At 43.9% G+C, this 25732-nt stretch overlaps 1 protein-coding gene and 1 long non-coding RNA gene across 11 annotated transcripts in view; one reads left to right on the top strand and one right to left on the bottom strand.

Annotated features, from left to right (window-relative positions):
- The window catches only part of DEPDC5 (DEP domain containing 5, GATOR1 subcomplex subunit), a 401482-nt gene that overhangs the window by 241567 nt on the left and 134183 nt on the right, over positions 1-25732 (top strand). For 8 of the 10 annotated variants that reach the window (XM_069215090.1, XM_069215095.1, XM_069215097.1 and 5 more), the window contains exons 32-34: positions 3464-3563; positions 4661-4723; positions 5455-5615. In XM_069215090.1, coding sequence (XP_069071191.1) covers positions 3464-3563; positions 4661-4723; positions 5455-5615 — 324 coding nt within the window. The remainder of the gene's footprint in view (positions 1-3463; positions 3564-4660; positions 4724-5454; positions 5616-25732) is intronic. The other 2 variants (XM_069215098.1, XM_069215099.1) reach the window with 1 other exon arrangement.
- The window catches only part of LOC138266366 (uncharacterized), a 73635-nt gene that overhangs the window by 1392 nt on the left and 46511 nt on the right, over positions 1-25732 (bottom strand). The gene's annotated exons all lie outside the window — the stretch shown is intronic.

The raw sequence follows: 25732 nt of genomic DNA on the forward strand, positions 1-25732 counted from the left end.
TCCGAATGTGTGTTGCATGTTGATGGACTAGAAATGTGTGCTGGCTGGAAAACAAGGCAGGGGTGTCTCATTGTGCAATGGTAGTGCTGATGTGTCATGGGTCGAGATTGGTTGGTAGAGATGATTGTAAAGTGAAAATGAGGGCAGTGTGTACATATATAAGTAAAGATGTTGGTGTGACAGAAGTAGTGATATTTGTTGTGTAGACCCTAGGTTAGAGATGTGTGTCAGGTAGACACACCTGCCAGGTGGATATAGGCAAAGAAATCTGCATGAGGTGGAAAGGAATACAAGTTGATGATGTGGTAGGGGCTTCCTGTGTGGGGATGTATATCAGATGAATACAAGGGTATGTTCCTGCGGTTGTTGGTTTGTCCATGGAGGGTCCCCCATAGAGTTCATATTGTGTTTCCCTGTGGTTATCTTTGGAAGATGGTAGGTAATTGTGGACTGAACAACATTTCAGGGTGTGGGTCATCTGACCATCCTTTTAACTTGTGTCTGCTTGGGTTCTTGGTGCATTTTGTGCTGTAGAGAGTGCAGCCATCCTTTCATAGATAATTAAGTAGTATATGACAGGGTGTGTAAAGTGAAGGGGACTGATTGCATTTCTGAGAGTGTTTATGTTGAGTCTAATGTCAGCCGGCAGGATCGGTGACCTGTCTAATTCTAGAGTAAGTGTTTTAAATTTCCCATATATCATTATAGAAGTGTCTCTGTCTAGACATCCAAGGTCCTCCTTCCCACATAGGTTTCCTAAAGTGTTTAGGGCATTTTGTAGTGTTCCGCTATCACAAATTATTTGGCCACTTGGTGCATTATATTCACGTGGGCAGCCACCTGTCTGTGATTATGGGTTTATGCAATTGAGTGCCTCTAGGTCTTCAGGTATGGTGGCAGGTTGAAGACACTGTTCAGGGGAATGCTCGCTTGTCAGTAGCAAGTGAACAAATGGCCTGTTTTTTCCAACACTTTTATTTTATTGGCATGTCAAAGAAAAAACAAAATCACATCTCGTATTCTCCAACCATTGCACTTAAAAAACGATTACAGTTATACATAGGTACATGTCTCGGGTGTGCACTTGTCATAAATTAGATTCTGTCAAGTACAGGACTGTGGTTCCTAAGTGTGCATCTTTTTTGTAATAGTTTGATTATACAGAGTGCCTACAGGTTGGTACAGGGGAAGCTATGGCCAGGATAGGGTTGGAGTGATGTTGGTCAAATAGGAAAGCGTTACGGACTGGCATGGCATCCAAGTTATTCATGCCAAATATATAGAACTAAACAAGCTTTAAACTGTAAACTCGCCCTTGAGGTGGACACTTCTAGGTAATCAAGGAATCAGTACTGTAGTTATGGTGAACAGATGGTCTGTTGCTCCTGTTTCTGGATGGCTGACATTTATTTTCTGGTGCTGATATGTTCTCAGAACTCTCCCCTGAAGGAAGTGCAAGGATGGACAGCCCTTGCTGCTCCTTTTCACTCGTCGGTAAATTATTACCAAGAGATAGAGTTAGAGTTAAAAAAGAGAGTTACAGGAGTGCCAGTTACTCATTTTCCCTCATAGGAACCCCAGGATGCAATACATAGGACTTCCAGTGATTAAAAGACTTCCCCTGGCACACTCTAATCCCAGGCAGCAGGGTGTCCAGGACAAGATGCTGTGAAGGTCTTTCTAGTTTCCTTCTTAATTGCCAGAGAAAAAGGTAACTTCTCTCAGTATTCATGGTACCACCCTGTACCTAATATACACACGAAAGGTGCCAGATATCTCCTTAAGAGTGTCCAAATTTGGAGGAAAAGGCCTTAGACTAGAGAGCAGAAAAAAAAAACACTTTGCTGATATTGGTATGTTTTGGTTTGAAGATAGCAGATGATAAGGTAGTTGATAAGCAAGGCACCAAACCCACCTTAAGTTCAGGGCAGAAAAGGAGCCCAGCATCACTATTTCAGAAAAAAGAATCCAACAAGAATCTTGCTACTGAAAGTGGGGAGCAAACATTAATGGGAAAAAATGAATCAACTATGGCAATGAATGCATCGAACAACTAGGGACCTAATGCATTGTAAAGCATCCTTTGACCAAAGGCGCTTTACAAATGAATTAGGCTGGAAATGGATGACACCATCTTGGGTTGGGAAAGCAAAAATATTGAGAAGACAACCATCTTGGATTGGAGTGGTCTGAAGGCTAATTCCAACTACTGCTTCAGGAGAATGGCGGTTTCCAGTATTGGCTGGCATAAGAAGAAGAAGCATTCCATGTTTGACATACCTTGACATACTTCACCCATACTTACACACTCTTATAGCTGTTTCCTTAGCCCAGCGCAACACACAAGCATGCCCTCAAGCTTCGGCGGCAGTGGGAACAATGATGCTTTTTGGCCCGAAAGAAAGACTTCACACCATGCATGAGAACCCAAATCATGCTTTCTTCTCCATGAGTGCGAGGCCAATTGTGCAAGCTGACGCCTCTTGTGAGTCTGTTCCTCAGATGTAACACAAAGCCTACAATTATAGCTGCCCTAGTGAGTTGACCTTTGTTTTTGTTTAGCCATCCCTGTTACTGAATAGAGTCTGCACACTTTGTGGCTTATTAGAAATGCCATCGAGGATGCAGGGTTCAGAAATCTGCCAGTCTCATTCCAGGATTTCTGAGGGAAGACAGATGCCAGTGGCAACTGGCAGCCACATTTAAGTTCTGATTGAATAAGCACACAGGCAACCAATGGTTCATACACACGTTAATCCCAGGGGCTTTATTCCTTTGGCCCTAGATGAGCTCTGTCATCTGCAACATGGTGTGTGAGGTACCCTATGTGGGGGCAGAGGTGGTGATGTTCGCTGAGTGAACAAGAGAGTTGGTGGGTGTGCCAGGTGCATTGGACTTAGTCTTAAATGTTGGAAAGATTTCAAGTTAGGAATGTTGGTCAATAAAAATGTAATTATAATGGTATTCGCCCATGCTTTCAAAGCAATCATGACTCTGGTGTCGCTGGGTTTCCTTCCTCTGGCGGATGCAATGATGCCACCTAGTATATGATGGTGACAGGCTACACCGGAGACTAGAGGACGATGGCTTCCTCAGCCCTATGACCTGGGAGACCTACCACTGAGGACTGTATCTCTGGTGGCTCCTGTTCCCGTCCAACACAATCTTTTGTCTCTTGGCCTTGTCAAAAGGAGGTGCTTGTGAAACTTGAGAAAACTGTCAGTATTCAAAAGCCATTCTCTTTACTCTGCTAATATTTTTTTCAGGAAAGATTTTGGATGTACACTGCCTGTAAACTACTTCTACAACCATTACATGAAAACATGGACTAATGGTGTTCTGACAGTATATGTTAAGTCAGAGGTGTAGGCCAGTTTGTTTTTTTTAAGCAGTCTTTGGTTCTCTTCTTTTGGCAAAATAGACAGCAGAAAATGTTCAAACTCATTTTTGTCTTCTATTTTAGGATCTTGGGCGAGCAGCAAGCTACCATGCACTCAGCCAAGAGCTCTATCCAGACTGCAGAAAGTGGCATCACACCCCCTTTTGTGGACAGTCCCCGCAAGGTAAGTATCGGAGCGAGCAAGAGAGGTTACAAGTGACAATATGAGATTATACCAGCAGTTGCAAGGGTAAGCAGGGGACATGAAATTGGTGTTGCTGACTGGCAGCATTTTGGTCACTCCCCCGAGGCTATGCTTTGGCAGGACCAGTACTGGGGAGAACTCCATGTAGCCAATACAAGAGTGCTGTAAAGCAGACCCGTCACAGGACCACAAAGGGTTGTGCTGTTGGAAAAGACACCACAGGTTACTATCACAATTGTAAAGTCACTGTCTATATTTCTTAGATGATTATATTTCCAGTTACCGGAAATAAGAAGGAGCAATTCACCACTGATGTAACAGGAGTGGTGGAGCTTGTGCTTCTACAGTATTGTGTAGGAGCCCTCTAATAGGATCGAGCTATTTTTAGCTTGGTTGTCCCATTACAAGAGAGAACTGCCCAAATTAAAATTGGCCCAAGCTTGGTCTCAAAATGTTTAGTCAAATCCTGCTTGCTAATCCAAACTCTATGCATAGGATAGTAAGCAGAGCCCAACACCTCAGTGCTTGGTTGCACTTAGTCACTTGAGTGCAACTTGAGTCTAGAGATGGAGCGCATAAGGGGATTAAGTCTAGATATAGACCAAAGTATCAATCACAATGCTTGACTGTTCAAACACAACTCCTTATAGAACTTCCTGTTACGCTTTGTTGTTCTTAGTTATACATCACTAGACACAACATATGTCAATCCACTTTCCAATGCTCCCATCTCCCTGTGACCCATGCTCTCACTCAGTCCATGCTACGCAGTAAAATGGACACAGGTAGTTTCTGCACTGTGGTTAGAAAACAGAGAAGGGGTGCTCAGAAGCTTGATGTTTCTCATGGTTGGGGCAAGGGTGGGTTGGGGCACAACAGCCCTGAGAAGTTTGCACTGTCACTCTGCGTTCTGTCATTCATGCTCATTTTGGTATTGGTTTCATGATTTCTCTTATTTTAACTCCCCCTTTATTCTCCACCTTTACACCTGTTTCTCTGGACCTTTGTCTTGCTGTGCACTTTTCCTCTGCTTCCCTTCTGCTCGCACGTTCCTGCACACACTGCTCCCGCGCCAGGATGGGGCCTTCTTTATGGAGTTTGTGCGTAGTCCGCGCACAGCCCCCACCTTCAACCCACAGGTCAGTATCAGTGGGATCCTGGATCCTCCAAAATATCCCCTGCTTGCTGTCTGCTATGCTGCTGGGAACCAGAACTCATTATTGGACTGTTTTTGATGCTGGAATGGTGGACGGGAAGGAAAATGGGAGAGTGTGTAATTGAGTGGTAAGACAAGTATAGCTTTTGCTGCAAACCTCATCACTTAATGGTCCTGGCCCAGTCCATCTAAGCATGAGATGGGGAACAGAATAGGGCCAGTGGAGGTAAGGATGTAGAGCACCACGTTTTAATTTACCTGCTGAATTTAACATAATTTACACTGGTCTCCAGCTTTGCTTGCAATGTGGGCATTTTAAGATATGGACCTATTCACAGTAAACCATTGCCCCTAAAAAAGGAAATATCAGTGCCATGGGACTGTCACGAGGTTTGTATCATGTGACGTCCAAAAGTTTGTAGCATGTTGTTTCATGAAGGTATTTAGGATTTTACAGGCTTTAGTAAGTAGATTTGAATGAGATAGAGGCACTGACGTCATGCTTGGTTCTGAGTATGTATGAGCTGTGTTGGCTTTATGTGATGATTGCTGGTTTGAGCATGCTGAAATTTCACCAGGGTTGGAGTAGACTGACGATGTAAAGTTTATGGTCAGTTGTAAAATGTTGGTATGTATGTTCACATTGGATTTTTGCATATCAGTTGTGGGATGTGTATTGGAGATGACTTGCTATATCTTATTTACTTTTTACAGGTTTCTATTGACCAGACTGCTCCTCTACTTCCTGACAACAGCAGCGTGGTGGTGAATTCCCTTCAATCCTCAGACAAGTGCAGTGTGTTGCCAGTGGGGATCAGCACTGCTGGGAATGCAGGGGAACAAGGAACAGGCACAGTATGCGCTACCGAGAGCAGGTGGGCAATAGCATTAAAGTTAGCATGTAATGAACATTATGGTTCAATATACCACATTCCATAAAGGGAGCTTGCTCTCAGGTTTGGAGCAGTCAGAATTTCTGGAGCAGTGTGTCTGAGCGTGACATGTTAGACTTATTGCATACGGGTTACTGCTCTATTTCAGCATTATTGCATTGGGGTATCTGATATGGAAGAATCATTATATAATGCAGGGATTTCAAGCAACGGCAGCAAGAGGCTGTGATGAGGATCGTCTGGTGACAAGTCACTCATTTCTAAGTCATACAAACTCAGTAATGTTGACATTCAAAGTTCACAATTGTACGCCAGTTTTATTTACCAAACGAAGGCTTAAACATATTAGCTTAAAAATATTCACGGGGGAGGAAGTTTGTGATGCCACACATGGGTGCAAATAATCTCACCTGTTGCGGAAACCACAATTTGTTTTTTGGTGCACAAGGCCAAAATGAACACAAAAAACAAATTCATTTTTCACCTCAAGAAATTAAGGTTTGGATTCTATTTATTGAAGGACTTTGGTTGACGTAGTCTGTTACCTCCTGCCATGCCTGTACATCACTATGTCTGCATGTGTTTGTCAAACCCGTACTCCAGGACTGACAGCATACTTGTTCAGTTCTCCTACTATCTTTGTGTGCTGGTCGGCTCTCTTTCTTGTTTTTTGAATAGTTCTTTATTGACTTTTTTCAAGTCAAAACAACAGTGATCTAGACATTGATAAAGAATAAACACCCATGGTGACCTATATGTCAGCAAACAATGAATATCCAGATACTGCAATTACAAACGTGGAGTTAAATGGAGATATGCTTAACGCATCTGTAGACTAAGCACCCAATGGCAGGTGGAGGCCCCCAACTGGGGTAGGGGAGCGAGAGGTAGGCTCAGTCAATGCAATCCCCACTACAGTGCCCATAACAGAACATCAAGCCATTGTAGTGGCTAAAAGCTGTAGAACCTGAAAAACAGGTGAAAAACACTACAGTTGAGTGTGCTTGAAAGCTCAGTGGTAATTTCCATTTGCATGCAAACAGTCAGTGCATAGGTTGGGGGGGGTAGGAATGCCCCATGCATGTTTTCGGGAGGGGATGCCACTCACTTTGTCCATCAGCTGAGACCACAGATGCAACAGATACTCCTTCCATGCCCCTGAGCACTGAATCCCCTCCACAGGAGGGCCCCCAGTGTGAAAAGTCGATAGCCAAGTCCCTCTCCCCTCCTTTCCCCCTCCCCACCACCAGCAGTGTCAGAACTCATTCAGGGCTGCATCGGCAAATATTGATCAGGTGCGGGATTGCATTTGTCCTGCAGTCGGAGGACATAAGTGTCTCACAGTGTGGCAGCCTATCCTTCGCCCATGGTGGGCTCTCTTGTTGAAGTTAAGGACAAAAAAATAGTTAATGGAGTAGATGAATCTTGGCAGCTGAAACCACAAATATATAGTATGCCAGACAAGTATGGTAAGGGAAAATGAACCAAACAAGATTTGCCCAAAGCGATAGAGAGCAGGAATGTCTGTGAATAACTGACCCTAGTCACAAAAGTTTAAACTTGGCCTTAAAATACTTTTGTGAAATCTTCACCCTTGACCTGGACTGACCACACACTCATTGTTTCATTATTTCCGTCCCAAGTCTCAGTAGACCCACTACCTTGGAATCTGCTCTACGCTAGTGGAAAAACATCCCAGAGATGGACTGGTCCTCTGCCTCTTTGCACAATGGCTCAAACCCATTGGCTGGAAGCTGGCTATCTTTGTAGTGTACCAATATAAGGAGACAATATGCAGAGAGTCCAGGGTGAACCTTATTGTCTAACCCTAAAAGCTCTCTTTTATGGTAGTGTGGGCAAGCAGTTAGGCTTATCAGAAGACAATGTTAAGCATGTATTGCACACACAGTCAGTAATCAAGACCCACATGCTCAATAAAGAAATATGACACCAATGTCTAAAAATAACACATACTTTTATAAAGAATTTAGAAACCAAGATCATCAGAAACGGGTGAGTACTTTCAAGATATCAATTCTTACAGTTGTCAAACATTGACAGTGCAATGGTTGGGAGTGGTAATGTAATCCTATGGGATAAAAACATATACTGCAATCAGGAACTTAGCAGTTACTTACAGGCCTGTATTCCATGAGCATGGGGCAAGGTCCAAGGCCACACCAAGGAGTCACCTCGGGAGGCCTGTGGCGTCCGAGTGCAGAGGTGTGTTACGGTGTTGGGTGTCCCATTCACTTCAATAGGGAGATGTCTGGTCACAAAGATGCAGCAAGCTGGGACTGAGGAACCAGTCCGGGTAAACCCACAAGGAGGCTTAGTTCTGGAGATGCTCAGGGTGGTATGAACACTTTTGGTCCTCTTTTCAACAGGCCAGGGCGGCCGGGTGCAGAGGTGTCCTGAGGCATTGAGTTTCTGTCACTGGGGCACACGTAGAAAGAAGTTGCAGGCTTGTGACTAGGAGTCAAGTCTTTCCAAACCCAAGGGTGGGCTCAGCTCCAGACAGTCTCAGGACTCCGTGGGCACTGTTGACACCCTTAGACTTGGGTTGTGGGGCTCGGGTGCTTCTGTCTCACAAGGTTGTCTTAGTCCGCACGGACAACATGGCAGCAATGTATCATTTGCAGAAACATGGGGGGTGACATGTTCGTCTCAATTTCCACAACTCTCTCAGATGATATGGAAGTGCGCAGGGAATGGTGACAGGCCGGCTTTGCCACGTCCTGTCTGGGGGGTCCCCTTCCCGTGTCTGCAAATTCTACTGTGGGCCAGTGCCTGCTATGAATTCGGATGCCAACAAAAAAGCTGTAAGAAACACTGCCAACTCACTTCAGTACAACACTTCACAGAATTGAAATTTGGCATTAAAGGTCTATGAAGAATCAGAACAGTGCATTGAGTGCTGCTGACCTGACCGTGCTCGTGCCCGTCCCCAACTTCAAAGCAATCGCCTCCGATTCTACATCGGATTCCGTTGTGCGTGCTGGAACTTGGAGGCTGCCTGTTTCACGCTCCCCATCCCATGCTACAGAGAACGGAGATCGGAAGAAGGGATTTGGGATTTTCTCTGTGTTGAGCACTTGACTGAAGCGTATTCTTGTTGCTCCCCAGGGTTGGAGTTCTCCTGCCTTAACATCGCTGTGTCTGTAGCAGCTAGTGAGTGGTGGGAAGGGGGGGCTGTTCATCTTGCCTTCTTTCTGCCTTCCTTCCTGCCATTTCTCACTTGGCCTAAGTTATTTTCAGGTGAGCGAGGGAGGGGTGTTGGATTGCATCGATCTGCCTTGGATAGCCATGGCAGTATGCAACATGCAGTGCTGTGATCTGTCTCCCCTGGTATTGTCTGGACTGGTCGGTTTTGCGGCTGAGGCTGTGGTTTGCAGTCTCCATGTGTGACTACAAGACCATAAGGAGGTGCTCTTTAGTAGTGCGCCACCCATTGAAAGATTATCCTTTTCATTAAACATGTGCCAGGAAAATCTACTACACCAGATTTTTGAGTGACTGGTCTCTGGACGTGCATCAAAACTCAGGGGTGGAGGTGGCGGTCAGGTAAGTCCAATTGGCCTCTTCAACTTTGCTTTTATTACCCAGTGGCTCCTGGTAAAATTCACAAGGCCGCAGGAGCAAGGAAGGGGGAGCAAGGAAGGGGAGGAAAATAAATGTTCAGGTAACCTTCTCTAGTATAAAGGATGATGAGGACACTACTACATTGGGGGGTGATTTAGGGCTTGGAGGTTTACGGGAGGAGGTTAATGCTGAACCTCAAGGGGTATCGCCACGGTGAGGTCTATTAGGGAGTTTGTGGGGAAACACTTTAAGGGTGTCCCAACTAGAAAAGGGTCTGAAAAAATGTCTCATACATCTGGCAGTGTTATCCCTCAGTCGTAAGTCAAGGAAAAGATAGGGGACCCCCTGCTCCTGACACCACTGGATGAGGGTATATACCATTTGTGACCAAGATTATCCTCATCACCTTGCCTCCCAGTGAGGAGCTTTGGGAGGGTTCATTCTCATGAGGATTTGCAAGAATTGTGGAGCCAAGAAAGATTGGATACGGAGAAAGTTGCCGCAAGTGGAGCCCCACCCCAGGTCATTGGCCATAGTGTTAATGGAGATTGCCACCGAGTTCAGTCCGCTCGGGGGTGAAAATCTTACTTCCATGTTTCCATCGAAATCTGTGGTTGACCCCTGCTCCTCATATCAATGTTAGATGTGATGGCTCTGATGCAAAAAAAACTTCAGGGTATTCTTGAAGCGGTGGTATTGAACTCAGATACACTGAAGTCACACAAGGTTTACCTGCAGTGTATAGTTCTTGGAGTTCAAGCAAGTTAATAATTGTATGCCCAACCTGATGAGACCTGTCGAGGTGTGAAGAGGGCAGGCAGGTCCGGATGAGGAGGGCAAAGTTGGAAGTTTAGTGTGTGAGGAGAATGAATTCATTAGCCCAATAGATAAAGCCCCAGTATTAGAGGAGAAGCCCTCTGTATATATCTCTAAATTCCCGATGTTAATAAAAAGAAGGGGAAGTCAGTATGGATATGGGATCCTCTCTTATCTGGGATCCCGAGGGAGGCGTAAAAGAACAAAGAAAAGAGGGCAGGGAAGTTTAGGCAGAGAGCGAATAAGGAAAGCCTGCCTCTGCAGCTCTACAGGGGCGATCAAATGGGTGATAGTGTAAAGGGTATACCCAGTACATTATTTAAAAAAAGGCTTAACTACCCTTTCTCAGACTAAGGTTAAGACCAAGGTTAAGGAAAGTACCTGTAAGTATAAGATAAAGATAGGTGGACTTGAGCGGTAGACGCCAGAAAGTGCAACCAGTGTGTAATGATGGGCAGTGGGAGGCATCCTGTGATGAATGTGAAATAGGGGATCAGGAAAAAGTTTGTAGAAAAGCACATATTAGTGAAATAAGAAGTGTAGATCTACAGGAGCATAGTGTCAGGGGGCAGCCCAAAGTAAAGGGGGCGGCAATATTGAGTAGTTTGGAAGCTAATGAGAAGGAGATAGACTCTTTATGGGTCGACCTGGAGCCAACATCAGGTAGATGTCAAGGGAAAAGGGTAAGAAAGTTAAATCCCTTAAATAGATCAAGGATCCTTGAAGTATTCTCCCTGTGTCCTAGCTTAAAGGCTGTTTCAACAACTGACCAGAAACAGGTAGGCTTTTTGCAGAATGGAGATGGTAAAGACGTTACAAAGCTCCTGTTGTACTTCAGATTCATTAGAGATACCATTCTCCATTCTGAAAGCGAGTTACAGATCCATGTGGTGAAAATATTTGGGGAGTTGGCTGTTGAAATAGGTGGGGGATTATCCCTTAAGTTACACTTTAGGTTTCTTGAATCATAATGGTGGTTTAAAGTCAAATCAAGTAAAATGGGAGCTGCAGAAAGTTTCCATTAGTAATAGACTAGTTAGGGAAAAAAGAGTAGGTAGAATCATGGTCACTATTCCTTCACATGATAAAAATGAATTTGGGGGGATACCACATAGGTACGATTGTATGGAGGGGGAGGAGGCGGCTCACTATTTAAGTGGGGTGGATTAGGAACAGGCCTCTCTGCACAGCATTAGTTTGTTCTGCTGAAACATATATGGGTTTAGTATCAGAAGCAAATGCCAAATCATTGATGTAATTATAAGGCAGTATTCTATTTTATGTTTCCAGGAGACATGGCTGTGCAGAGAACACCCAACATTAGATGGTTTCCTGGGGATTTATTAAGTGGCCGTAGAAAATAATGCAGGTCGATACTCTGGGTGATTGTTAACTCTGATCTCAACCCAAATTGCCACCAGGCTATGGCAGATAAAAACATAGTGTAATTGGATAATGGCGTGTGGTATAGAACTGTTGGATATAGGCAGGAAAAAGAAATATATTTTCTCATTTTAAATGTTTTTTGAACTTGTGTGGTACCTCCGATTATACCGGACAGATGGTACTGTTCAAGGACAATGTTATCGCCATAGGTGCGTTGTATCCCCCAAACCCTGACCATTATGATGGGAGATTTCAATCATAAATTTCTCTCTGAATTGGTGGATGGAAAGTACTGGGAGTGCATAGCTGCCTTTAATATACAACCTGTTTGTATGCCGAATAATGTGGCAACTGGGAAGGACATTGCTTTATTAGATTTTATTTTGTCAAATGGATTAGTGAACTTAAATGGTTGTGTGCCCACTGATAACCTGGGTAGAAAAACATTTAAACGAGGCAATCAGATGTGCCCAATTGATTATGTGTTTGTACAAGATATGGGCATTTGAGCGGGTGATGAACTTTGAGGTCCTACAGGTGGAGGGGAGCGACCATTATCCCCTAAGAACTATTATTAAAATGTATATTGTTCCAAGACAGACCAGGGTACTTATGCTGAATATAGATTGCTCAAAGCGTTTAAGAACAAGGCTCTCAGAAAAGCACCTAAGCTTATTAAAGGAATTGAAGTACAATTACAGTGCTGTAGATCTTGGGGAAGACTCTTAGATCCCCTTAGTTGGGCATGTGAATGTAATAAATAGGGTAGTGGCGTGCCTTAAACCAGAAGTTAGGAATTGTAATATTAGACAAATTAAAAATAAAGTTGGGAAGCATGAAACAAATAATTGGTTTGATAAAAAATGCAGGTTATTAAAAAGTAATATTTGGAAATTGGAAAGATACCAAAGGCGTTCAAGAAATTTAGGTGGGGGTTTGCAGATTTTTAATTTAAAAAGGGAACTCAGACTTTTAGTAGCAGGAAAGAAAAGAGAATCAAAGGCAAAATGTTGGGATATGATGTTAAAAACGATAGAGTCGAATGTTAGAAAATTTTGGAGGTTACTATAGTTGGGGGCAGGTTTTCTACAAAAGCGGACCTTGGGACAGCTTGGAGAGGATGTGTGGGTTACATTTTTAGAGGAGACACATAATCATGGTGTCCCGACAGAACAGAGCCCTTCCACTTTTAGTATTGATAAGGAAACAAAGATGGGATTTTCTGAGCTAATAATAAAGGAAACTATTGAGAGGATAAAGCTTACTAGGGCTGCAGGCCCAGATAGTGTTCCGGCAGTGGTAATTAAAATTAATATTGCATGGTGGTCTAGATTGTTTTATATTGTCTTCCAGGAAATCCTGGAAGGGGGCAGTGATTAAAACAATCCACAAAAAAGGCGACTATTCTCCTGGGAAATTAAAGGCAAATTAACCTGTTCGACATAGGTGTTAAGATTTTTCTAAAATATTACTGAAGATAAATAAGGATTCGGTGGATGTAAAGTCCATCATACCCCAGGAGCAAGGGGATATTAAGGAGAGTCATTTGACTATTGATCACTGTTTTAGTTTATGGGCCTTTGTAAAGAAATCCATGGGGGGGGCATTTTACTGTTGTTTTGTTGATTTTAGCTCCGCTTTCGACTCTGTTGATCGGGTTCTGTTGTGGGAGGTATTAAAGGGTTATGGGATCCCAAAAGATTTGCTTTTAACTCTGCAAGAACTGCATAGGGACAACTGGGCCCAAGTGGAGCTGGACAGTGCGGGTTCCCTCTCTTGAGGAAAATCAGTCTAAGAAATGGCCTAAGGCAAGGATATGTATTTTGCCCCAACATTGTTCTCCTTGTTTCTCGCTGATCTCCCTGAAGTTTTAAGCTTGCCAAATGTTTTTAATCCTAAAATGAATGGCAAAAATATTAGCTGTCTTTTATATGCGGACGAGCTGGTGATTTTTGATCGGACAGGAATTGAGCTGCAATGGATTTTGAACATAATCGACGATTATTGCATTAGGAAAAAAATTGAAAATAAATATGGAAAAAACAAAAATGCTTAAAATAGGGACTCAAGGGTAGAATATGGGTTGGGTAATTAATAAAACTAAAATAGAGAGAGTGAATAAATATATAAATATCTAGGGGTATGGTTTTGTCATAATTTAGGTTGGAAGGATCATCTTGCCTTCTCACAAGATAAGGCACTGGTATCAATTGCGGGGCTAAGGAAATCTGATAAACGATATGGGGACCATCTCATTGACCAGTACTGTGAGCCTATCAAGGTATGGTAAGACCTCAGTTTATGTATGGGGTGGAGGTGATGGGTATAGGGGGTAAGAATAGCTGGGACTTAGAGTAGAGACAAATTTATTAGGGTGGACACAGGTCACTTGTGTAGATATATTAACATTTTGGACAAGAATTGATAATGCAGGAATATCTAAAATCTCCCTGTTATGTAAAAAGGAGATTTATCTTGGGCACTGGAAGAAAAAGGAAGAATTCAGGATTGTGCCAGGACATTAAATATACAGGTAACACAGGGTATTGATGAGGTGGGGGTAAGTAAGGCAGAGTTTAAAAGATTATTAAAACAAGTCTCCAGGGATAAGGATCTGTTGTACCTGAGCAATAAATGCTCAGGTTTTCATTTGCTAAATTTCTGGGAGAATGATGGAATCTTCCCTTATTTGGAAAAAATCCCAAATATTAAGATGCACCATAGTATATTAAGGTTTCGTTGTGAAACAAACTTAGTTTTTATGTCAGGGAATCGGGAGGCTCTACAAAATGAACAGTAAATCTGCCAATGTGGTCTTAATGTGAAAATGACTTCTCTCCATATCCTTATTGATTGTTTATGGTTTTTACCCCAACTGGTGAAGTACCTAAAGCCTATTTATTTAAAATATGGTGTCAGAGATAAGGGACAAGCAATTGATAGACATGAGATTTTTAGATGTGACATGTGTGATGGGTCAATTTTTAGTCACCGGGGGTACATCGCTGAGAAACAATAATGTGATCGATCCTCCAGGTTGAGGGAGCAAATTTATTTTATACAGTAGGGTTTGTATATGGTGTATTTTTATAGTTAGGATATGTCCCATTGTATTTTATGGTATAGTATTTAACTGTATATATCGAAATTTTATGGGATGAAGGGATTTCGTAGTGTTTTAAAGGCTATAACCTAAATAAACACATTTTAGTAGTAGTAGTAGTAGTAGTAGTAGTAGTAGTACTATTTGTAAAATTTAAAGTCTGTGATTTATGCAATGGGTTTGCCTATTTAATTGTTTTTTGTATGTTTATGTGTGCTTTTGTGGCCTGTTCGGCCGAAATAAGGCTATATTTTTGACTGACTGACTGGGCTCTCCAACCCCACATCCACCTGGTGCCAGAGTATCTTCTAGGGAATTCAACAACTTTGCACTACTGCTCAGCTGGATGTAGCATCAAGTCCACGAGTGGGAACTTCACCCACAAGTCATTCAAATATACTCCACAAAGTGAGGAACTCCTCATATAGATCTTTTTGCCACCGCAGAAAACGCAAAATGCTAAAACTTCGCCTCCAGGTATCCTCACCCTCTATCCAAGGCCAATGCTCTGTGGATGAATTGGTCAGCGATATTTGCTAACTCTTTCCACCTTTCCCTCTTATTCCATTTCTGGTTAGGAGAATCAGACAGACATCTCTCACCATGATCCTTGTAGCTCCCACTTGGGTGTGTCAGACATGCTTTACAACACTCCTGGACCTTTCAGTAGTTCCCCATGACAATATTCCTAACAGGCCTGACTTTCTTACTCAAAATCAAGGACAGTTCAGACATCCAGACCCCCAAGTCTCTGAACCTTAGGATATGGCTCCTGAAGTCACAGAGTTTGGTTATTAGAGTTTGCCTCAGGAATGTATGGACATTCTTAAGGAAGCTTGTAGACCATGAACTAGAGCCTGTTATGCTGCTAAATGGAAACGTTTTGTGAACTATTGTCAATATAAACGTATTGACTCCACGAAAGCTACTGTTCAGGAGATCGTCTGTTATTTGATTCACTTACAGAAGGCAAATCTTGCCTATACTTCCATTCGCCTTTATCTAGTGCCTATAGCTGCATATCAAAAGAACAGGCAACCTATTTCTTTATTCAGAATTCCAGTCATTAAAGCTTTTATGGAAGGCCTTAAAGGAGTCATTCCACCCAGGATGCCTCCTGCACCTTCCTGAAACCTCAACATTGTGCTCATTAGGCTCATGGGTTCTTCTTTTGAGCCACTTCATACATGTCCTCTTCAGTACCTTTCTTGAAATGTACCCTTCTTAGTTGCCATCACGTCACTCAGACGCTAACTTTGGAAGAGCCTTTCTTCCATATCCATAAACACAAGTTAGTCCTTCACACAAACCCGAAGTTCTTCCCTAAAATGGTTTCCCAATTCCATATGAACCAATCCATTGAGCTACCAGTCTTCTTTCTGCAGCCCGACTCTGTTGCAGAAAGAGCTCTCCACATCTTAGATGGCAAAAGAGCACTCATGTTTTACATAGATGGGACCAAAGAGTTTAGTAAAACTAAACAACTTTTTGTCGCCTTCTCATCACCTCACAAGGTCAGCCCTATATCCATATCTGGCTTAGCCAGTTACCCCTAGGGCACATTCCACTAGGAACAAGGGTTCAACTATGTATTTTCCTAGAAACATTCCTATAGCCTACATCTGTAAAGCAGCTACATGGTCAACACCACACACTTTCACAAAACACTTCTGTGTGGATGTGCTTATGAGCAAACAAGCCAATGTAGGTCAAGCTGTGCTGCAAACACTCTTTCAGTCAACTACAACTCTTACAGGCTAGCCACCACTTTCTGGAGGGACCGCTTTACAGTCTATGCAGAGCATGTGTATCTACAGCCACACATGCCATTGAATGGAAAATGCTACTTACCCTGTAGGTGTCTGTTCCTGGCATGTACTAGTGCTGTAGATTCACATGCGCCCCCCTCCCCCTTCCTCCCCAGACGCCTGTAGCCGTTGCAGTTGCTATACCCTTGTATATATTTGTACATATGTATTTATACATTGCATGGACCTCTTTTTTCTGTACTTTCCTTTCAATCACTCCTTTATCACTCATCTGCGGGAGTCAGTGTCCATGTGCAGTATCTCCAAGAGGAGGAGTCACTCGATGCTGTGACTCAAAACACTTCTTCGAAGAAAAACAACTTGCATCAGTCTGCACTCAACACTTGATGGCAGGAGTATGCAGAGCATGTGAATCTACAACTTTACATACCACAAACAGATGCCTACAGGGTAAGTAGCATATTCCTACTTTTATAGAATGTTTCAACACCAGAAAAACATCATAAGAAAGTAAGTACGGTGCAGTTTATCAACTTGCAAGTAAGTAACAGTTTTACTCAAATGTGCTTTTAAGTGGTAAAGATTTGAAAGTACTTTTACTACAGTGGGGTACTTGCAGACAGTTCTCAGTGGTCCCCTGTAGATTGGAGGGTGCTAGTCGGGCAAGATCACTAAAAACACGAGCAGTACAGTTTTACCTGCCCTTGGTCGTCTGGGTGCAGAGATGCTGGATGGGTTGGGTGCCTTGCACACAGTACTGCTGGCTTACAGAGGGGGGCCATGTAGAAATAGGCTGCAGAGGGTGACTTGGGAACAAGTCCAGCTCCCAACGGAGGGGCTCATTCGGTGGGGGTCCTAGGAGCAAGGAAACACCGTTGGTTGTTGTGAACCCAGGCCATGGATCCCAGGTGCAGCGGGTTTTGGTCGTCGGGTGCTCATGCTTCAAGGTACCCACAATTCTTGGGTAGACCTGCAAAGAGGGGACAAAAACTGGGCAGCCATCACTCTCTGTGATGGCCTCTGCGATGCTAATGTCCCTTAATTGCTGGTCAGCCAGAGCAAGCATTGTTTCTGACCTCGGAGACCAGAGGTTCTCACCTCCAGGGGTTCAGAAACTCATCTGTGGTGGCAGGCTGGTTGATACAAGTCATACAGCACACTAGGGAACTAGCAGGTTTCAGGGGGCACCTCTAAGGTGCCTTCTGGGTGCATGTCATAATAAATACAGTCTTGACAGTCTTGGATTTATTAAGACAAGGTGTTTGATACCAAAGACCATAGGTTTCAGAGAAGCCATTATGTAGCTGGGTAACTCTTGTTGACCAGTGCCCAGTACGTACCTAAAGATAGCTTCCCTGTTCACTTGCAATGTCTAAGTAATTGAACTAAACATCACAAGGGCATATCTGCACATGAGGATATGTCCTCACATCAATATAATGCAACCTGCCTTAGGAGTTTAAGGTCTGCTGTAGTGGTGACTTACACATATTTAGATGCAGTGACTGGGGGTTGGCACACAATGTGTGTGCCATGTTGTTTTTTCACTCATGGCTTGCACCATGATACACAGTCTGTAATAGCAGGGTGTGTATAGTTTGCAGCGGGGGTCCCTTAGCATAGCACAATACATCCTGCAGCCCTTAGGGCCCTCTCTAGTACCCAGGCCTTATGTACCAGGGGTACCATTTACTAGGGATTTAAGGAAGGTACTAGAGTGTGTGCCAATTGTATACAATTAGACCTTTTACTTTGTTTTAGGGAAAGAGCTCTGGCACTAGGGACCTGATTAGCAGGGACCCAGTGCACCTCATCTGAAACACCTCAGTACCAGTGAGCAAAAAGTTGGGGTGACCATATCCAAAAGGCACGCTTTCCTACAGCTGGTTTGTGTATTGGTGCTTCCTCAGTAATATTGAAGCCCCTAATGTTATAGAATGCTCCATAATGTTTAGTGGAAATGAGAGAGTACTCTCTTCCTTTCCCATTTCCTGTATGTTTCCCTGCACTGCTGCTTTAGATTCCTCCTTCCCTCTGGAATTCATTATGTAGCCAGGTGCACTGCCTGGCTTCCAGTACTTGTTCCCTGTTAGCATCTTTTGTGCTTTGGCTAAGGCCACTGACCCGGTCTTGTAAATTAAAGTGTGATCTGAGAGAGCCAACACTTGAAGAAAGAATTTGGTGCAGTGGGCTGGCCAAAACAAACATCTCGTTCTTACAGAAAAGACTGGGCTATCATCCCATATCCCCAACCTGTGTTTTGTGCTGAAGGCATAATATACACATACATGCTATTATGGCAGTTGACCTCCCCCCCCAAAAAAAAAAATGGTTGCCATGAAACTATGGCTGCCTGAACCCGAAATTTACTTTCCTGGGATTGGCTTGTCCCAAAAGATTGGGGTTAACTTTGAATTCCTTCAGTAAGAAATTCCACTTATTTCCAGCACCAGACATTTGTGAGCCTCTTTTGCATATTCTCTGTTCACCTTTTTACTAGAGGCTTGCACACCCAGGTAGAGAAAGGAGAGGGACAGAGCCTGAACGCTTGGATTTCTTCCCTCACGAGATAAGATCTAAACCCCCAAGACTGCAGAGAATACATATGGAGGCAAGCCCTGCTCAATGGAATTAGACTGTACTGTTGTGACTTTCTGTGACCCCACCCCCTATGATGACTCTGGGCAGCCTGCTGGATGGGCAGTGCAGAAGCCAGGTGTACATTTGACCCTGCAAGAGGCATCCCTGTGAGAAGTGGCCCATCTCTGTTGAGAACCCTTGCACCCCACAGGTGTGACCCATTTGTGACTCTGAAAGTGGCACACTGTGTGGTGGACTGTTACCTCTGTGTACCTCTACAAAGGAACCCATGCTGCACCTGAAAACCATCATTCCCAATGGAGTGTCTGCAAGATGCACTGAACATGCTCTTGCTCCAGTATGCCTGGGACTGACAGAGAAGACAATATGACTCTTCGCAGTCTGCATCCTACAACCACAATCTGCCAGTATCACTGATCCCGACAACACAAGTGTTTGTGGGCTTGCACTGCTAAGGCTGACCAGGCTTTTTGGGGAACTAAGCTGAAGCTCTTTAATGACAGGCAAATTATGGCCTGCACCTTAGGTTTGCTTTGACCGGTGTGTCCACCAACCACACTTCAAAATTCAAAGGAATCAGAGGGATTTAGACTTCAGCAAGGCATGTTTTCATTCTTGCACAGGAAGTCCTATTACTGTCAAAGGGATCCCTAGAGAAGGTCCGAATGGCAGAGATAGTCAAGTGCTACTTCCACAATGTTTTGGTGACCAAAAAGATGGCGGGCTGAGGCCAGTTTTCGACCTTAGGCTTCTGAACATATTCCTGTAGAAGGACAAATTCAGGATGTTGCCTTTGGCGAATGTCCTTGCCATCCTGTATACAGGGGAATTAATGGTGTCATTAGACTTGTATGCTTCAGTGTGCATGTCATGCAGTCCCACAAAGGCTTCCTTCTCATTGTGGTGGGATTGGAGCATTACCAGTTTGCTATTATACCCTCTGGTCTCACATCAGCCCCTCAGATGTTTACAAAGGTTATGGCAGTTGCTGCACATTTTCAAAGGTTACAGATCCATATTTTCCCGTACGTTGACGCATGGCTGCTGAGAGGCTGGCTTGCCGCAGTCAGTCATGGTGCACCTGCAGATGACAGTCACCTTTCTCTCATCTCTGGGGTTCTCCATCAACGAGCTGAAGTCCTGCCTACAACCTACTCAGAGAATTCCCTTCATAGGGGCCATCCTGGACACAGTAGCATTCAAGGCCTTTCAACCCCTGCAGACCCTTGAGGATAGTCAGGATACGACCCAAACGTTTCAGACTCATTCCTGGGTTCCAGCACGGAGGGTTTTAAGGCTTCTTGGCCTGGTGGTGCATCCTGCTAATCCCAAGTGCCCATTGACACATTCAAGCCTTGCAGTGGAACCTCCATCTGCAGTTGGTGCAGCATCGAGTTGCGTTTTGTACAATGTCTACATTTCAAATGAAGCACCTCAGGACCTTCTGTGTGATTTTTGGACACCAACTTAACTTGCAGCAGGTCGTTCTCCCTAATGCATCCAGAGCTCAAAGTAGTGACAAATGCATTGACTCTGGGTTGGGGCTCTAGTCTGGGATAGGTGGAAACCAGAGGGTTATGGAGCAGAAGTCTATATCAACCTTCTGGAGCTGCTTCACATAATCTGGTTAGTTCTAATGGCCTTCCTCACATCCATCAAGAGGATCAAGTCTTAATCAACAATACAATAGCCATGTAGTACCGTAACCAACAGAGCAGTGTGGGGTGCGGATCCTCTGCCAGGTGGCACTGAGGCTTCGAGTTTGGCTGGGCCTTCAGAGGATCTCCCTGATAGTAAACCAGCTGGATCGCTGAATGCTAGGGCAGACGAGCTCAGCAGACACCAGCTGGTCGACCATAAGAGATGTCTCTATCCAGAGGTCATGCAAGGCCTCTGCAGCCAGTGGGGCATGCCTTGGTGCAATCTTTTCACCATTGACCAGACAAAGTAGTGTTGCGAATGTTACACATTATTATTATTTCCTTTCCCAAAGTGTTGCTTGAGAGAAGTGTTACATCTATAGTGGGACCCCAATCTTATGTACGCCTGCTCATCTGTGTCCTGCCTCAAGTTCTTAAGGAGATTATGACGAACCGAGTTCTGAAGAAGATCAGGATGAATCATTATTGCTCTTGTCTGGGCAAGCAAAGTTGGGTATTCCTAGAGCTGTTGAGCCTGAACATTTGCCCCCAATCTGTCTACTTCTGTGGGAGGTCCTGCAACATGGTAGGGCCCTACATCGGAGTCTCAGCAACTTACACCTCCTTGTGTGGGAGTTTGCCGACACTAACAGAGCAATTTTGATTTACTGGCAGAAGTAGTGGATGTAATTCATGTGGCAAGGCACCTATTTACCATGTCTATTGTGGTCTTTGGGCAAAGTTTTTAGCCTGGTGCTGAGGTCATTCTGTCAACCCTCCACAGGCCAAGTTATCTGAGATGTTTTATTTTTATTTTTTATCTCTGGTCCTACAAGGCTTTGCAGTGGTTATTGTAAATGGTTGTCAGCCCTTTTGGCGTTTCTATGTTTACTTGCCCAATCCTCCTTATTCAAGTCACCAGATATGATGCATTTTGTAAAAGGACTCCCATAACTGTTTCCACCTGTGCCTTTTATTATGGGACCTTAAATTAGCCCCTACATTCCTGAAGAGCACCCTCCTCGAGCCTATGGACAGTTGTTTGCTGAAATTCCTGGTGATTACAACTTTTTTTTTAATTGCAGTTGGTTTCTGCACACTCTCAGTTAGCTGCAGACGCTATTTTCGTACATCCTCCAGAGCCCCATCTTCTTCCCAGGCAAATTGGTGCTGTGGCCTCGTGCTTCATTTCTGCTGAAAGTTGTGTCACCTTTCCATGTCAGAGAGTTTGTTACTCTCACTGCTTTCTCCTCCCTGCTACCCCCATCTAAGGACGAGGAATGTCTACACTAGCTGGAACCAAAGAGAGCCCTCAGCTTTTACATCAAGTGCGCTAGAGAGTACCGAGTTGACCACCACCATTTTGTGAGCTTTGCTGGGGAAGAAAGGGGAAGGTAGTGCAGAGGCAAACCTTGTCCATGTGGATTATCCTCTGCATCAATACATGCTATGCTCTATCTAATAACGAATCCTATGACGGCCCATGTGTTCATTTTACAAGAGCCAACAACTGCATTTGCCAAGGATGTTCCAGTGTTGGTCATCTGCCATGCTACTACATAGGTACCTGTACACACCTCTACCAGGCATTACTGTCTCGAGTCTGCATATTTTGCTTGCTCAGTCCTGAACCACTTACTAGTATGGCCATTCCTCAGACCCTCCACCATGTGGAAGGTACTGCTTTGATTCCTATTCAAAAGGTGAGGAATCTGGGGTTAGAAGTAGCTATCATAAAAACAAGTTACTTACCTTTGATAACACTCTTTCTGGGAACCAGAGATTCCTCACTGTTCTCCCTCCTCCCTATTCTGTGGAGAGGTCTTGCAGTATTCTTAAACCATCCCAAGTTACATTCAGCACACTGTCATCTCCAATCAGTCTTGTTGATCCAAGTCTAAGCTCATGGGAAGAATCAACATGCTCAACTGCCGAAATAGAGTTGAAGCGCAAGGATAAAGAAAATAACTGTAGGACAATGGATAGGCACTGAGGATCAAAGCAAAAAGTGTTTGCGCCTTGTGGGTGATTGACCTCAAGGGCGAGGAATGTGCAATGAGGAGAGCTGGTAGAGAGGTAAATGCAGTACACACTTTGAGATTCTGCCCAGGTGCCCCCATAGATTTGCATAAAAAGATAATCACAAGGTCTGCAACTTCTGCCTGCAGAGAGACCACAGCTCTGAAGTTTCAGTCCAAGACACTTATAACCAGAGAAAAACAGAGATGGGCATGTTAGACAATGATGCAGTCACAGAAGAAAGAACTACTTCCTAGAAGAACATTAGTCTATCAAGTGGCATTGATGGGAATGTCAAGGACACAGAGGTGGCACAAGATGAAGTGTCAGACATTGAGGGGGATGTCACCGAAACCAGAAAAAGAACAGGTGTTGAAGGGAGAACAGAAAAGACATGCTTAGGTAATACCAGAAAAATCTAGTGGGCCTGAGCCAAAGTATGCAACTCAGAGATCCTAAAGACACTTGGTGGTGAAATACACAACGAGCAAATGTAAGTCAGAGCCCCACGGGTCCTGACACAAGGACACCATTGGAGGACATCCCTCGGATGTATCTTCTACGCTGAGAAGCAGTCGAGACCTTGAGAGGTGGAAAGAACTCAGGTGAGACACACTGCTCCCAAAGAGAAAAGTGGTACCTATCCTTGATGCTGAACAAAGAGTGCTCCAGGTCAAGAGAAAGAAGAAGCACCTTGAAGTAGCGATCCTCCAGAAAAAGGAGGTCATCAATGACTGAGAGAATTTTGAATTCCTGCAAAACCTAACAGGGAAAAAACACACAAGGGGGAGGAGCTGGTCGAAATTGAGTCACCAACCATGCCTCAACCACAGGAAGAGGAGCAGAAAGTATTCTTTATGGAGGAAGAGACGTACAAATAAGGGGATGTTTGAGGATCTCAAAAGCACCAAGGTAGAATGGATAGACCTCAACATAGATTCTCCAGAGGAGCTCCTCTTTGGGACCATCACCTCCTGATGGCATTGCATTGTACAATGCAGTGATAAAAAGAGTTGCTGACAAATATGAGGTGTAGTGAGATTCATCACAGGCTTGTTTTCTAATGGAAACTCTATTGCAATTGCAAAAGAAGTTCCAGTACCTCCCTGTGATACTGTGCATTCTTGATCAAGGAAGAGAGACATTGAAAGAACCAGCAACATGCAAACCTTTAACTCCAAGGATAGAGAAAAAATATGAGAACTCTTCTAAGGACCCTTTATATACTAAGGGTAACGAAGTAGCAGAAGGTCCCAATCTCAATGGGCTTTCTACCTGAAAAGGAAAGAAGTAGGGTAGAGATGCTGAGGAGCAAGGTTGAGAGAGTAGCTACCATGCAATGGAGAATTGCAAACCCAGACTCTTCTTAACATTCTATACCCATAAACAGTGGAAAGAAATTGGGGAACTATTGAAGCACCTCCTGAATAATGCCATAAGAGAGAGAATTCTGTGAAAGAGGAGGGCAAGGCTATATCCACACCTGCCTCAAGCCTGCCCTTGACATAACAGCTGCTTTTGACGGCAGTCCATGAGACACTCCAGCAAACGAAGGATGGACCACAAAGGCTATCTGAGTCCTGCAAGAAGGGGGACTTCTTCAATGAGAAGGCCACCAGGAAGAGGAGCTTTCCAGGCCTCGACTCTACTAACATAATATCTGCAAATGGGTGCACAGTAGTCAGCACTAACCAGAATGGCAATTAACCTCAATAGCTCAGCAGCCCTTTCAAGGCAGAGCTAAGGGAAGGGGTCAGCGTCCAAGAGGAGCAGGCTCTTCGAGCAAATTATCTCTTACAAAAGAATCCTAAAAATAATACCAGTTGGTGGGGGGGGATTTCGAAATTTCTTCCTGCAGCTGAGGATCATCTCTGACAATTTGATACTGAACACATTTATTTTGTTGTGCTCCTAAAAACACCTCCAAATATGAGACCAAAAAACACAAAACATGCAAAAGAAAAGCTACAGTGTTTGTGACAGGAAGTGGGGTAACTTCTGCAAAAACCATCAATAGACAACTTCTAAAGGAAAAGAACAGTCAGGGAATCTACTAAGTAAGACACTGAGACCAAATCTGGATCGCCGATTCTGAAATAAATTAATAAAACTACAAACATTCAACATGAGGTCATTCCAGGGATGCAGGACAAAAGTCTATATGGTGAAAATAGACCACAAGGGCATCTAGCTACATGTGCCTATGAAGAAAGTACAAAAGATCCCTTCACTTTGTTGTGAACCAGGTACACTATCAATTCAAGGTACTTCATTTTAGTATAAAGTCAGCACCCAGGGTGTTTGCAGAATGTTTGGCTGTAGTAGCAGCATACCTAAAAAGGCAGAGGATACATGTGCAGCCCTAACCTGAAGACCGGCTTGTAAAAACAATCTCTTTCACACAGGGCCAAAGGATCATAAAGACAGTTATGCACACAATGCACAAACCAACCTTCGCAATAAATTTGCGAAAATCTCCACCAGTACCGGAGAAGGAATTTGTTTTTTAAGATCAAGGCGCAAATTTAAGGGAAGCAAAAGTTTTCCCCAAAACCAAAAGGATCCTTGCATTGGCAGAGCAAGCTCACATTTACAAAAGGGTCAGTCTTACACAGTTAGGAACCTTATGGGCATGATGGGTTGGTGCATTTATTGATCTCACGTGCCAGGTTACATAAGAGACCGATTCAAGAATGGCTGCAGAGTTAATGGTCACAGGGGCCTGGGAGTATCTAGTGGTTGTTACACTGAAATTACTGAAGGATATGGTGTAGTGGAATTTGAGCAATGTAACTGTAGGCATATCTTTTGTGCAACAAACTCTTATCGGTGACCATCACCATGGATGCATTACCACATGGAATGGGTAACACACATGGGGACCTTGAACATCAGGGGCTCCTGAAAAATAAAGCAGTCACTACAACACGAAGTAAAGAGGACTATTGTACAAATCCTAATGGACAACACACCTACAATGTTTTACCCTACCCCAACAAGAAAAGAAAGAGGGGCAAAGTCATATGCACTGGCAAAACCAGCCCAAAGTATTTGAAAGAAGGCCTTCCAAAGACAGATAGCCTTGATAGCAGTACATCTACCAGGTATGCAAAACGTGAGGCAGACAGATTAAACAGACAAACACCAGTCTCTCACGAGTGGGAAAGAAAACATCAGTAAAAA

The sequence above is a fragment of the Pleurodeles waltl genome, chromosome 11 (assembly GCF_031143425.1).
Source record: "Pleurodeles waltl isolate 20211129_DDA chromosome 11, aPleWal1.hap1.20221129, whole genome shotgun sequence".
Lineage (NCBI taxonomy): Eukaryota > Metazoa > Chordata > Amphibia > Caudata > Salamandridae > Pleurodeles > Pleurodeles waltl.